Source organism: Eulemur rufifrons, chromosome 4, assembly GCF_041146395.1.
Source record: "Eulemur rufifrons isolate Redbay chromosome 4, OSU_ERuf_1, whole genome shotgun sequence".
Lineage (NCBI taxonomy): Eukaryota > Metazoa > Chordata > Mammalia > Primates > Lemuridae > Eulemur > Eulemur rufifrons.
Genome location: NC_090986.1, coordinates 3,563,936 through 3,579,196, shown reverse-complemented (window position 1 = coordinate 3,579,196; position 15,261 = coordinate 3,563,936). Strand labels below are relative to the sequence as shown.

General features: G+C 35.7%; 1 protein-coding gene and 1 pseudogene across 1 annotated transcript; one reads left to right on the top strand and one right to left on the bottom strand.

The window, feature by feature from the left end:
* The first annotated feature begins 5,416 nt into the window (after positions 1-5,416).
* Positions 5,417-6,267, top strand: LOC138382905 (olfactory receptor 2AJ1-like; annotated as a pseudogene).
* A 2,506-nt stretch (positions 6,268-8,773) lies between these two features.
* Positions 8,774-9,712, bottom strand: LOC138382522 (olfactory receptor 2L13-like). Its single transcript, XM_069466991.1, has one exon. It carries the CDS (start codon positions 9,710-9,712, stop codon positions 8,774-8,776), a length of 939 nt encoding a protein of 312 aa, XP_069323092.1.
* Positions 9,713-15,261: the final 5,549 nt, after the last annotated feature.

Genomic DNA, 15,261 nt, shown 5'->3' with positions numbered 1-15,261 from the left:
TGGACAATTGCACATGGTGGTATCATTTGCTGTTTAGGGGACAGGAGCAATTTAGTGTGGGATATGATTATTTGGTGTCACTATGTGAGGTGACAGCAACAAGGGGCAGACATACGGTCACTCTACAATGATTCTGTGGGGTTGCAAATTTAGAAGGGCAAAAAGTGTAAGTTAAAACATCAGACAGTTAGTATGGAATGGAATTTTAAGCAGCTCAGGTTATAGATTTCAGAGCATCTCTTTGCTCTTAACACACAACTTCATGGGTGCATGTGGGTGAGGAAGCCAACCTAAACATTTTCATTCAGTGTGGTGAGTTTCTTTCCTCCCCAGAGAGCTTAATAACCAGTTTTACTGGACAGTGAGTACAAAATGTTCTTCTGATCCACCTCATTAAATTGCACTTTGCTTTGTCTTAGTTTATATCCTATTATATCCTGAAACTCTTCTTTTTCACACTGCCCATTCTCTTTCTTTCTTTCTCTTTCTCATTCTCCCCTGTTATAAAATAGCTTAAATGTATATTTAAGAAATATGGAAATGATGAGAATAAGATGGTTATCAGTAATTATAGAAATACTAATACAGTATTAATAGTAGCAACAATAATAATCATTGTTTCTGAGTACTGACTATATGCCAGGCTCTGTTCCCTCCTAAACTCTTTCTCTTTTTCTGTCTCTCTCTCTAGAGGGTGTTTAATGTGTCTCATATAATCTTCAGAACACTCACATGAGGCAGGTACTACTATCATCTTGATTTAATAGAAATTCATTTCAGATATAATGTTGTATCTGATTGGTGTTTTGTATATAGATAATATATGTAATATATTAATACTATTTATTATATAATAATATATTATATATCATGTATATTATATATAAATATATGGTACCTATGTTCCATATTGATTACTTTAAATAAAGTAATGATTTTATTCCATTTATATTTAAGTCAATTTACTGTTTGACTTTTATCTCTCACATGACATTCCATTGCAGTTGAGTGAATACCAGTAACAATTTTTTTTAAATCACTTTGTCACCAACCCAGTAAGTCTTATATTTGAAGTTTTTATAATAGAGCTATAATTATTATATCAGGCAGGTCATTCATATCACAGGTTTATGTAAAGTTAAAAAAAGAAAAATGCTATTCTCATATAGTATAAAATATAAGTATGCAATCAGACTTAATATTCTCTAGTGGTTCCATTCCAAATGCTTTTCAATATAAATAATTTTCAGACAGAAAGGATTTGGTGATTTTTTTTTTGTCTTGTGCTCATCTTGCAGTCAAAATTTTAATGTAAGTGGATTAATAAAATGTGATATATGTATACCATAGAGTACTACTCAGCTATAAGAAACAATGGTGATATAGCACCTCTTGTATTTTCCTGGATAGAGCTGGAACCCATTCTACTAAGTGAAGTATGCCAAGAATGGAAAAATAAGCACCACATGTACTCACCATCAAATTGGTTTCACTGATCATCACCTAAGAGCACATTTAGGAATAACATTGAACGGGTGTTGGGCAGATGTGGGGGGGAGGGGATGGGTGTATACATACATAATTAGTGCAATGTGCACTGTCTGGGGGATGGGCATGCTTGAAGCTCTGATTCGGGGGGTGGGGCAAGGGCAATATATGTAACCTAAACTTTTGTGCCCCCATAATATGTTGAAATAAAAAATAATTGTAGAAAAAATAGTATAGAAACAAATAAATAACTGCTTAACTTAGGAGTGTGTAGTCACATCAATATTAATGAACAATTGACCTGTAGATAAATCAAAATTCAAAGAAACATGCTGTATGCTTTATCTGTGTAATGAAAGACCTTGTAAATAAATGAAAAAGTAATTTTTAGGTGAACTAAATCTGTTAATGGTCATGTAATATATTTTAAGAACCTTCCTAAATATGAAATGACCAACAGGATTTGAGTGTAGTGCAGTCAATGAATGAAGGGCACAACAGGAGACTGGGATGTGGCTGTCTCTGTAGCTGGTAAATGATTTCACAGCAGGTGTGAATTCAGTGGAACATGTGCACAGTAACCAGTTAGGATCAGCTGGATTCACTAATGGGATTACATATATTAAGTCTGAAGTAGTTCCTCTGAAAAAATTATGCAATTTGTCTATTTATACAAATTAGTAGGATTAATTGGCTAAATAATTTAGGGAAGCCTAAATTATTGTTCCTAAATGAAGACATTTTTAGATATGGTAAGAAATCTCTCAGCACCCCCTACCTCCCCCACAAACATCTTATCGCATACAGTTACCACTTGAAAGAAATGTGATGTGTCTGAAAAAAATAACTATGGTCTATTTCTTTCTTTGTATTCAACTTTCTTGTATGAAGGGATCTACATGATTGATACTGGTGACATTCTGTATTTCCTTCTCCATAAACACAATCTGTGTTTTCTCACATTAAAGTGGGTATTTTAAATTCATATAGTTTATGTGGAGAATAATGCATACTGGTTAAATTTCAGACTGGATTTATTGATTGCTTCTTCCGAATGAGAAAACTTTACATATACAAACACATAGACAGATGTTTTTAAAATATAATAAGAATTTCCTCAAAACCACAGATCCATCACCTATTGAAAAATGTAAGGCTTACAACCATGTGGATGGCATATTCTCTGATTAGCCTCCAAGCTTTTAGAACAGAGATGAGTATAAAGTGTATGTTACATTTTCCTCCAATATTTAGCATTATTAACAAGCTATATTTGGAGATAGGTGGGTGAAAACGGGCTTTACCTTGAGAAAAAGTTGCATATAAATGGAAGAAGCTATATATGATATGTGACATGTTTTCTCCATCTTAAAACATGGAATTAAGATGCTCATTACTTGAACATATGTCTTTGCATTCAAGTGTAGATTTCATTGAGAATCCAAATGTTTCTGGATGGCATAGAAAATGCCCTTTCATTAATTATTCCTGCATCATGGAGTATATTTCAGATCCCTGATTGATGAGTTAGGCAAAAAGTCACTGAAAACGTTGTAGAAATTTCAGGTGCCTCAGGGAAGTGGACAGAAGGTGTTAGAAGTAACATGATGAAGGAGATAAGAAATAAATTAGGGATTCCTTCCAATACCTGAAGAGAAAATATAGATATTAGTAGGCAATATGAACTCTATAACCATGTAAAGGGAAGTAAGACATGCAGAGAAGGAAGAATTGATGCATAGTTGAAAATATATGGACATCAGAGGTCAAGAAAATAAGTGAATCATTCTTGTAACAAGCAAGTGAGATCTATAGTGGGCCAGGGAGTCTGCTAAGAATTTAGGGTTAGTAGTAAATGGACATGGGATGACTGTAATAGGTAAATTATTAATTAAAAAAGCAAAAAACAGAAGGATGATAGGATTCTAGAGAGTGGAGAAATGTTAACACCTTTGGATACAGATATACTGAATTTAAGTTGTAAGTAATATTCATTGATTTTGGAAATTTGTTTATGAATAGCTTATGGGAAGCCCTACTTTAACCTGAATCTTTGCCTCTCATCAAATGTTATGGAGATATGGGGTCAAAACAGTGAAGAATAATTACATAAAAATCTGGAAAGCTCATTTAGGAGCTGAAATTTTAAAATTATTGAAAGTATAGCAAGCCACTGTAATATTCAAGGGGAGTGCCTGTAGTCCCAGCTACTTGGGAGGCTGAGGCAGGAGGATTGCTTGAGCCTAGGAGTTTGAGGTTGCTGTGAGCTAGGCTGATATCACGGCACTCACCTTAGCTTAGCCCAGGCAACAAAGCGAGACTGTCTCAAAGTAATAATAATAATCATTTACATGCCGTCAGTGACATGACTACTACATTTATTCTATAAAAGTGAAAATCTAAGCTCTGTTTTATTTTTTATTTTTTATTTTTTTGTTATAAATTCAAAGGGTATAAGTGCTGTTTTGTTCCATGGATATATTTCATAGTGGTGAAGTCTGGGCTTTTAGTGTGCCCATCACCTGAATAATGTACATTGTCTGCATTAAGTAGTTCCTCATCCCTCACCCCTCACACCCTCCCTCCCTTCAGACTCTCCAGTGTCTAGTATTCCACTCCTTACGTCCATGTGTATTTATTATTTAGCTCCCACTGATAAGTGAGAACATTTGGTGTTTGACTTTTTGTTTGCGAGTTCCTTCACTTAAGATAATGGCCTCCAGTTCCACATGTGTTCCTGCAAAAGACATGATTTCTGAGCTCATTTTATTCAAACTTATGAATAGTTGTTCATAAGATGGAAAATAATTTTTTATGTTTGTTGGTTTTTTTGATAATCGTACTATTTATTGAAAGACAGAAACTTGATTGAAGTATTCATAAATTTTACCATTTATATTTTAATATGTGCAGGCATGTTGTATTCATTTAGTTATTTACCTCGAGGGAAATATACATACAGAAGATCTACAAATATCTATAATGTAAACATTTAAGTAATCACTATCCAAATATAAATAATAATATTAACACCTACAATTCCCCACATATAGAACTAATAAACTATGATTCAATTTCTATAAGTTGGGAAAAAAAGAGATGTATAATATATTCTGAAAGATGCATTGTAGATGCTGAGAAAATAGATATTTTATTTTTTATATTTAAGATATATATGAGGTTTCAAATTATAAACATATATTCCTTCTTCTAGTAATATTTTTATTATTATTTTGGGAATCCTTGTTATCATACATTTCATTTTCTATAAGTTTAATCTAATTGAACAGTGCATTAGAGAGAAAATTAAGTTCCATGCTCTGTTGATTTCATGCATGTATTCAACAAACATTACTGAGCATGTGCTATGTACTAGTCACTCTCCTAGGCCATTGACTTATACCAGTGAACAGAACAAAGATCTCTCATTGTGAAGTTAAAATTCTGGTGGAGAGTGACAATGAACAATAAATATAACTCATATGTTTATTATTTCACATCCTAGAGGTGAAAATTCATATGTAAATAAAGAAAAGTGAAATAGAGTAAGGAGGATCAGGAAAGTTGGGGTTCAAGTGGGAGCATTAAGATTTTTAGAAGTATGTGCAGGAACAGGCACACCCTTGAAGGTGACATTTGAGAACAGAGTAGACTTGAGTAGAGTACATGGAAGTCATTAAGATTTGGGGACTCCACATGGAGCCAAGGGCCCCTCGATATACTGAATATCATGTGTTGATTAGAACAAATAAATGCCCATCTTGTAAGGACACACCCACTCCGAAAAGAGACTAAGAGTCTTTCGAAAATATGCATCACTAACTCTCATTTTATTATGCAGATACATGTAAATGAAATTGGTATTTTTCTTCTTTTTCTGTTTATTAACATTTATTTATTAATTCTTTTTAGGTAAAAAGGAGAATCCATGATAGGACGTAAGAATCAAACTTCCAGCAGTGATTTCACACTTTTGGGATTGTTCTCTTCTTTCCAAACAAGTCTGGTCTCCTTCTTGTTTATATTTGTCATATTTGTTGTGACTGTAGCAGAAAACACACTCATGATCCTCCTTATCCTCAATGACTCTCGACTCCATACGCCAATGTACTTCCTGCTCAGCCATCGCTCCTCTATGGATATCTTACATATTTCCAACATTGTTCCCAAAATTCTTGCTAACTTTCTGTCAGAGAGCAGAACTATTTCATTTGCAGGTTGTGGATTCCAGGTATTTCTGTCGCTCACCCTCCTGGGTGATGAGTGCCTTCTCCTGGCTGCAATGTCCTGTGATCACTATGTAGCCATCTGCCACCCACTGTGCTATGTGATCCTCATGGATGACTGTCAGCATTATCATGGCCGGAGGGTCCTGGCTTGTTGGGACACTCAACTCCATAGTTTACATGACTTACATGCTCCACTTTCCCTTCTGTGGCTCTAGGGCAATTGATTACTTTTTCTATGAAGTCCCTGCCATGCTGAAGTTGTCCCATGTAGACACACTGGGCTACAAATGAGGAGTTTACATTAAGTGGCATCATTTTCCTGCTGATCCCTTTCTCTGTGATCTCTGCCTCTTATGTCTAGATCCTCCTTACTGTCCTTCAAACGAAATCATCACAGGCATGGAAAAAGTCATTTTCCACTTGTTCCTTCCACATGACTGTGGTGATAATGTACTATGGGCCATTTATTTTCACGTATATGAGACCTAAACCATACTACACTCCAGGCCAGGACAAGTTCCTGGCAATATTCTATACCATCCTTGTATAGCCATCTAATCTTTGACAAAGCAGACAAAAACATACTCTGGGGAAAAGAATCCTTATTCAATAAATGGTGCTGGGAAAACTGGATAGCCACATGTAGAAGACTGAAACAGGACCCACACCTTTCACCTCTCACAAAAATCAAATCACGGTGGATAATAGACTTAAACCTAAGGTGTGAAACTGTAAGACTTCTAGAGGAAAACGTTGGAAATACTCTTATAGAACTTGGCCTAGGCAAAAAATTTATGAAGGAGACCCCAAAGGCAATCACAGCAACAACAAAAATAAATAATGGGACCTGATTAAATTAAAAAGCTTCTGCACAGCCAAAGAAACTATTACAAGAGCAAACAGACAACCTACAGAATCAGAGAAAATATTTGCATGCTACACATCTAATAAAGGGATGTTAACTAGAATCTATGTAGAACTCAGGAAAATCAGCAAGAAAAAAATCAAACAACCCTATCAAATAGTGGGAAAAGGTCATAAACAGAAACTTTTCAAAAGAAGACAGAATAATGGCCAACAAACATGAAAAGATGCTCAACATCTCTAATTACCAGGGAAATGCAAATTAATACCACCATGAGATATCACTTATCTCCTGTGAGAATGGCCTTTATCAAAAAGTCCCAAAATAATAAATGTTGGCATGGATGCGCAGAGATAGGAACACTCATACACTGGTGGTAGGACTGCAAACTAGTACAACCTCTGTAGAAAGCAATATGGATATACCTCAAAGAGATACAAGTAGAACTTCCATTGGATCTGGCAATCCCATTACTGGGCATCTACCCAAAAGAATCAAAGACTTTCTGTACAAAAGGCATCTGCACTAGAATATTTATAACAGCACAATTCACAATTGCAGAGATTGGCAACAACCCAAGTTATCCTCAATACATGAGTGGATTAAAAAAATGTGGTATATGTATACCACGGAGTTCTACTCAGCCACAAAAAATGGTGGTGATCTAGCACCTCTTGTATTCTCCTGGATAGAGCTGGAACCCATTCTTCTAAGTGAAGTATCCCAAGAATGGAAAAATAAACACCACATGTACTCACCATCAAATTGGTATTAACTGATCCACACTTAAGTGCATCTATAGTAATAACAATCATCAGGTGTGGGGCAGGTGGTAGGGGGATATTGGGATAGGTGTATACACCCCTAATGGGTGCAGTGCACACCATCTGGAGGATGGACAGACTTGAAGCTCTGACTTGAGTGGGGCAAGGGCAATATGTGTAACCTAAATATTTGGACCCCTGTAAAATGCTGAAATAAAAAATTAAAAAATTAAAATAATAATAAAAATGTTACTAAGAGGCCAGAGAAAGATATTGAGAGCCTAAACTTGGGGAATAAATGGAAGTGATGAACTCTTTTGAGACTTAATTCTTTTCTATAATTATCAGAACCCCCGCATAGACCCATTCATGGATAGACTTGAAATAACTTGAGTGTATTAGTAAAGTAAGTGTAGTAAAGCTTTCATTAAACACAGCATTAGATGTATTAGCATAGTACTTCAACCTGTGCAAGGTCGTATTTTCCATATCATAGCTTGAACCTGAATTCCCTGTATCTATTTTATATGTTGTAAATAGTACCTACCAAATCACTTATTTCCCTGCCTTTAAGTAAATAACTTATTCAAGTACAAATAACTTTGTTGAAGTCATTTAAACATATAGTTTATAACATGAATATATACATGAATGTGAATCATACTCATATCCTTATTCAAATTATTTAACCCCAATATTTTTATTGAAATAAGAAAAATCCTAGGTGAAATAAGCTGTCACTGAAAACTTTTCCAAAAGTACAAAATGGACTCCAGATGACAATTACAGTCAAGATGCACATGCTAAAAATGAGCAGAACAGATAAGCAAACTCCCGAACACCACCTTAGAAGGCTCATTTTCATGCTACTTCTCAAGCCACCATCGATATTTTATACATCACATATATATTTTTATACACCATACACACAGGCACACACATACACACAAACAAATATGTAACTTCTGAAAACATTTTATTGGATGCTGCAAGGTTGTGCTTTCCAAAACTATAGACACAGGCTCCACGAGGATATTGGATACTTGAAATGTGTATAGTCCAAATTGCAATGCGCTCTAAGTATAAAATAAATACAAGACTTTGAATGAAAAGAAAGTAAAAGATGACATTGGTAATTCTATCCTAACTACATGAGGAAATTATATTTTTCTATGATTACAATTATTATAGTAATATATCTGCAAACATAATATAACATAACATATTGCATATATCTTAAAATAATATACTACATAATTAATATTGATAATGTAGTTTTGAATTAAATAAATATATTATTTAAGTTAATTTAACTGATTAATTGTGTCTACAGGAAAAATTTATATTTCTATCAAACAACATTGTTCTAGGATGTTCTAATCAACATGTAAAAGGGAAGCATAGAAGGGAAGTATGGACGGCCATGATCATTCTTTTAAGGAAGATAATATCCCCAAAACTCTTGTCATGGCCTCCAGGACTTCCTTATTCCTCAGGCTGTAGATAATGGGATTGAGCATGGGGGTGAGGATGGTGTAGAAGACTGCCAGGATCTTATCTTCTGCTGGTGAGCGGAGATTCCTAGGTCGAAGATACGTGTAAGCAAAAGGTACACAATAACAGGTCACTACAGTCAAATGTGCTGAACAGGTGGTGAAGGCCTTTTTTCTTCCCTCTTTTGAGTGCATACAGTAGACAGCAAATAGGACCCGGCCATAGGAAGCACTGATACCCAGGAAGGGAAGAAGGAGAAAGAGGGTTGTGCTCACAAAAACCATGTACTCATAGACCCAAGTGTCCATACAGGCAAGAGACAACATGGCTGGGACATCACAGAAGAAATGATCAATGGCTCTAGACCTACAGTAAGGAATATGGAGAGCGTAAACTGTGTGTGCCAAGGAGTTGATGGACGCCACTGTCCAACATCCTATGATCATCTTCACACACATCCTGTTACTCATGCGGATGGGATAATGGAGGGGGTGGCAGATGGCCACGTAACGGTCATAGGCCATGAAGGCCAGCAGTAAGTCTTCAGAACCAGCCATGGTCAGGAAGAAGAAGCTTTGCACACCACATCCCAGGAAGGAAATGCCTTTCTGGCCAGAGAGGAAGTTGAAAGCCATCTTGGGTACGGTGGTGGAGATGCACATGAGGTCTATGAGGGAGAGCTGGCTGAGCAGAAAGTACATTGGTGTGTGGAGATGGGGATCCACACGTATGAGGTGAATCATGGCCATGTTACCCACGGAGGCAAGGAAGAATATGAGTATGATAAGGAACAAGAGAAGAAGGCCAGTTTGATTTTGGGGAAACAACCCCAACAAAATGAAATCATTTGATGTGTGATTCCATTTCTCCATGAAAACTTACTGCTTGAACTCCCTTGAAAGAAAAGTAAACACAAAAATATTGAAATGAAACATAACAGGAGAATAAAAAGAAATTGATATATTTTAGAATGTTTTTTTCTCCAACATTGCTGCTTTTATTGAGTCGATTTCAGTATCTAAATTGAATGTTCCCATTCTGATTGTGTCTGGTAATCATATCAGCAAGCCATAGATATAAGTGTGGTCTCTCAATATGTAGGAAGCAAAGATAACTAAAGCATTCCTTCCTAGATATCCTGTGGTCAGACACATCACTCATGAGTTATCAAAGTCACAGGAACAGAGGAAGGCAGGAATTTCAGTGTCACAATTTAATAGGGCATATTTACAGTAAACGCAGACATATGTGACTCAGAAACTTACTGTATGCTGAAATTCTAAGTCCTAAACCACCTACCTCTCTTCTACAGCTTTACTTTATGGTCTTCCCTCCCCAGCTGGCTCCAGCCAGATCAACCTTAACCTTCGTCCTCTGCTTGAGATTCAGCCTCTCATGTTCTTTAAAGGTACTTCTGTGCCTTTCCTAAAAATGTGCCCACCATCTTATCTCATTGTCCTTAAACTGTAAAATATTGTAGGACCTATAGGATCCACCCTATGGACAAGATATTATTTGATAGTCTCTCTACCATAGTGATGTTTCCATTTTCTGAAGCTCTATAGAACTCAAAAACAAATGCATGAATTTTCATGTACAGTTTTCTTCATGTAAGTAAAATACACATAATGAAGGTCACAGATTATATGATATGCTTTTTTTGTTGTTTTTCACAGCTGTATGCTATAAATAGTGTGATAATAGAAATGTGACAGTGGAATGGAGATTACATTCTGCTTGTGTGTGTGTGTGTATGTATCTCCTTTCTCTTGACATAGATAGGTATGCATATGTATCTATTCTCTATATAGCCATCTTTGAGATGCCATAAATTATGCAAACTGTTATTCACATTACTTCATTTATTATAATCCTTCCATAAGACAAATTCTATACATTTCATCACTGGTACTTTTATTTTTCAAATATTGAAAGCAGTACACATAGATGTGAAAAATAACATTATAAAATGCAATTAGTGATTGGACCAGATTTTGAACCTGTGTGGATAATTCAAATTTCTAGTTATTTCAGCATCCTAAATTTAAAACTTGTTTGGTAAATGTCCCACTGTGTGTACAATGCCTCCTTTAACTCAAATTATGTAATTCATACTCTTCCACAAAAGATCAGGCCAAATTCTATATTTTGGACTAGGTGGAAGCATGTGGAGATTAGAGAGGATGTTTGCTCCTTCTGTAGTTTAGTGCTTGTATTGCAAGTTGCATCTGAGGTAAACAGTTGTAAAGCTGTTCAACTAGAAAAGCAATCTGAAGTATAGGACAGTCTTGATTTATAGCTTACAATTTTACAGTCTTAAAATTTAATTAAATAAAACAATAAAATTTAAATTAAATGTTAATTACTTAGAATAAAGAAATCAAAAAGGAGAAGAAAATAAATAAATCCTCTTTTTTTGGAAAATTTTGTAGCTTTCTATACTCAGGCCATTCCTTGGGAATTTTTATTTGTAATTCAACTCACTATATCCTCTATTTTTTCTCTTTATGTCACCTCAATTCTAGCAGCTTGTTTTTTCCTCCTTTCAGTATTCCAAACACACAGCAATTGTGATTGTGGCATTTCTTTTATTTCTAACATATATTTGACTTCTTCTTTTACCTAATTTTGGATTTGAGATTTTCTGTTTTATGTGCATTCTTCTGAGGGAAGTACTGATGTCACATTCTGTTCAGGATATTGATTTGGGTAGTCCTAATAGGTTATTGATTTTTCACCAGCAAAAACCAGCAATTAATAGTTTGTTGCAATTATTCACTTTTAGTATTTAAAATTAATTGTTACTTCATATAAGTTGGTAACCATGAATAAAATTGTGAAAGAAAACTTACAACAAAACAATGAGAATGTACTTTTATAGATGTCTAATTGATAAACCTCAACAATGAAAAGTGCATAGTCTAGAACTTGATGGGTGCACAGTATGGTTGGACCAAGATGCTAGATGGGATCATAGAAATCCTCTGCTTGTTATAATATTTTAGAAATAAAACTCATAACCTAACAGATGAAAATAAAGCATATGATAACTATCATTATGATGCATTCATTCTCTCCAAAAGTGTTCACTAAGTTTCTGTTTAATGGCCATGCTGCTCATTACCGTTATGCTCAGTTTAGTGCGAACACTAAACTACAGGAGGAGCAAACATTCTTTATAATCTCCATATGTTTCCACCTACTCCAAAATATGTAATTCAGCCTGATCTTTTGTGGAAGAGTAATGATTACCCAATTTGAGTTGAAGGAGGTATTGTACACACAGTGGGGCACACAGATTAAAACATACAGATTCTACAACCCGTATTTAAAATTTAGTGGGTGATGCAGACAACAGACGGACAAACTCAAACATATAATCTGATACTATGTAGTGATTAGTGCTATAAATAAAAATAAAGGGACAAAGAGACATCTGTATAACAGTGTTACCCAAAAGCTCGGCACTCATCTTCAAGGCCACTTCAGAAGAACAAGGACAAGTGGTTTGAGGAGAAGGAAAGAAAAGTTTATTACTTTGCTGGTAAAGGTGGAAAATGGTAGACTCTCATCTCAAAAATTCCAAATTTTTCCTGAACACAAGCATAAATACAGAACTTTTAAAGAGAGGGCCCTAAGTTCTAGGCTACTGTGTTAATGATTCTAATCAGCCAATCTCTGTCAGAGACAAAGCCTGTGATCTCTGCCCACCTGAGCCCAAGGGAGAGGCTGTTGCTGGCCTGGGATAGCTGAGCTATCTCCTGTTACACAAAGAAGAAAAGACACTATCTCTGCCTGTGGCAGGGATGAAAGCTAAGCTATAGTTCTCAAAAAGAGTGGGGGAAGTTTTAAAGAGACAGAAAATATTTTTTGCCATTTATTTCAGGCCACTCCCTCTGTTATAAGAGCCTTGGGAAAAGTCAGTATGTGGAGGCAATACTTGAGCAGGTTTGGTTAAAAAAATGTTCTATTCAGAGTGAACAGCAAGTGTAAAGCCTTGGTGTGAAAATGTATTTAGCTTATCAGGACATTAGCAATGAGAAGAGAGCATTTCTGAAGCAAAGACATAGGACATTTGTGTAGAAAATAAGGACTTGGATTTTGTTCTGGATGAGAATAACCAGGAATTGTGGCATGATCGTAGGTATGTTTCTAGAACTCAAACAGGTGAGTAGGGAGTTCAAAGGAGAAGGAGTAAATGGTATAGATGAGTTAGGAGGGAATCAAGGCATCTGGAGATTGTTCTTGTTTTAAAAAACAAAAGCATGCATCCTGGGGATGCCCTGAGGCCTGGGTACATCAGTACGGTTGGTCACCCATTCAGGGATAAGGTAGCACCTGACAAAACATTCTCTCTCTACTACCTTGTACAATGACTATTGTATGGCAGGCTCTCAACGTTTCTACCTGGTGAAATGAACCAAATATTTACCTTACAGTTCAATTAGTATGATTGTTCTTACTGATAAAATACAGCAAGATCTGCTCCAACATCAATTTTCAGCATATATGCTCTGGAAATCAGAAGAGCTTCTTAGGATACTTTCTTCATTACTTTATTTAATCCAGGTTTCAATCAGGAGAAGAAAGGTGCCAGGAGGCCTCCCAGGAAATGTTTCCAATAGCAGGCACTGAAAAAGCAGAGGTGGCTCTAAGTTTTTGTACTCCATGGGCTACTCATTTTGAAGGGAGACACTGGTTTGCATTTTGATTCTTTGCTACATAGATTAGAGCTCAGAGTATCATCAAGATTGTTTGATGGTTATTACTATGACAACTATTTTGTTTCCTAAATTGAAAACTGGTCTATTGTCAGTCAACGGAAGAGAATAGTTACTTCCAGTAAATCTGGGACTTGAAGATTTCAAGGCATAGGACATTGAAATTGATGCTTCAGGTGTATTTCCATTGGTGCCCACCAGCTTTACTTACTGGATAATGGACCTCATTCAATACACCAGAATTACATGAAAGACCACTCTCTTTGTTACATTATTACTTAGAAAATAATGTTCCTGTAGCTACAGGTGGGGCAAAGATCAGTGTGTCCCTTGATCATACTTGTTGACCCACAGAATAAAACTGAGGCAAACTAACATAGAGAGTTTATTTTGGTAAAGGGTGAGGACAGCAACTTGAAAATACTCCCAAATTACCTTGGGAAGTGCTTCAGAAAACAAAGGACAGGCTTGGGACTTTTTTTTTTTTTTTTTTTAAAAAAGGACAAACCAGACGTGGGGATCATTACAAACATTCTTTGTTAGAAATTCTCACTGGTTGACAGGAATAGCTCTGCTTGCTGATTGGCTATACATTGTTGAACTATAGGGCATTAGGTATAGTGCCTAGCATGTGGCATTGTTAGGTTAATCTGTGCCCACTTGGCGTCAGTCAGTCTAGAGCCCACAGAGCATGTAGCTAAGAGGTGATTCCTAAGCTCAAGGGGGAGTGAGACATGGCTGCTGTCACATTTTAGTGCCTCTCTGGACCTGATAATTTGAAAGGAGCTTGCATTCTTTAGATAAAAACTTTCTTTTCTTTATCATCCAAAAATCACATAGCTTAAATTTATAGAGTTTAAAAGAAAAAAAAAAAACTCAGATTATAGGACCTAATATATGTAAATATATCAAGTGTGGTGTCCTGAATTTATTTTCCAAAAGTTACAAGTAATGTACCCTTTCAAAAACCTTATAGACAATTAGCCCGAGACCAATAAGCAATTTTTTTTTTTTTTGTCAGAGCCTCAGCTAAATAAATCCCAGCACCTTTGTAGGACAGCTGTGAAAATGGAAGTATGAAGGATTTGTGGATTCATCACATAGTAGGTCCTCAGTGAGTGTCAGTAACTTTTGTTTATTACATCTCTTAACCACTGAGAGGCCTCAGACCCATAGAAATTAAATGCCTTAATTACAGTCTAACAGGTTCATATTATTTTCTTTTAAATTTTAAGTTCACTCTTGGCCTTTCCATTTTGTTATGGAACTGCCTATTCTCTGTGAAGCAGAAAGAGTTTCCTTACAATAGCAAAAAATAAATAAATAAATAAATAAATAAAAATAAGGTCTTAAATAGCTCCCTGGCTTAAAGTTTACACAAATCAACTCCAATCAATAACATTACTATGACTCACCTTGTCCAAATTTCTTGACTTTCTATTTGGGAAGAGGAAGTAGCTTTATAATGACACCATTCCCTACTAACAGTCCACTGAATTATGTAAAATGTTTAAGCATCAAACTGTGCTCTCATAGTCTGTCAGACTATGCAGTAAGGTCCTGTCATTTAGCAATAGGCTCTGCAGCAAACCAAAATTCTTTAACATGAGAATGTCTTATCTGCCAAAATCCATGAGAAGGAAATTCCTGAGAACACCTAGTAACATTCATCCTCACTGCTCCTGCAGCTGATCATTCTC

Coding starts and splice junctions, on each gene's coding strand:
- LOC138382522 (XM_069466991.1), bottom strand. CDS start 9,712: ATGGAGAAATGGAATCACACATCAAATGATTTCATTTTGTTGGGGTTG.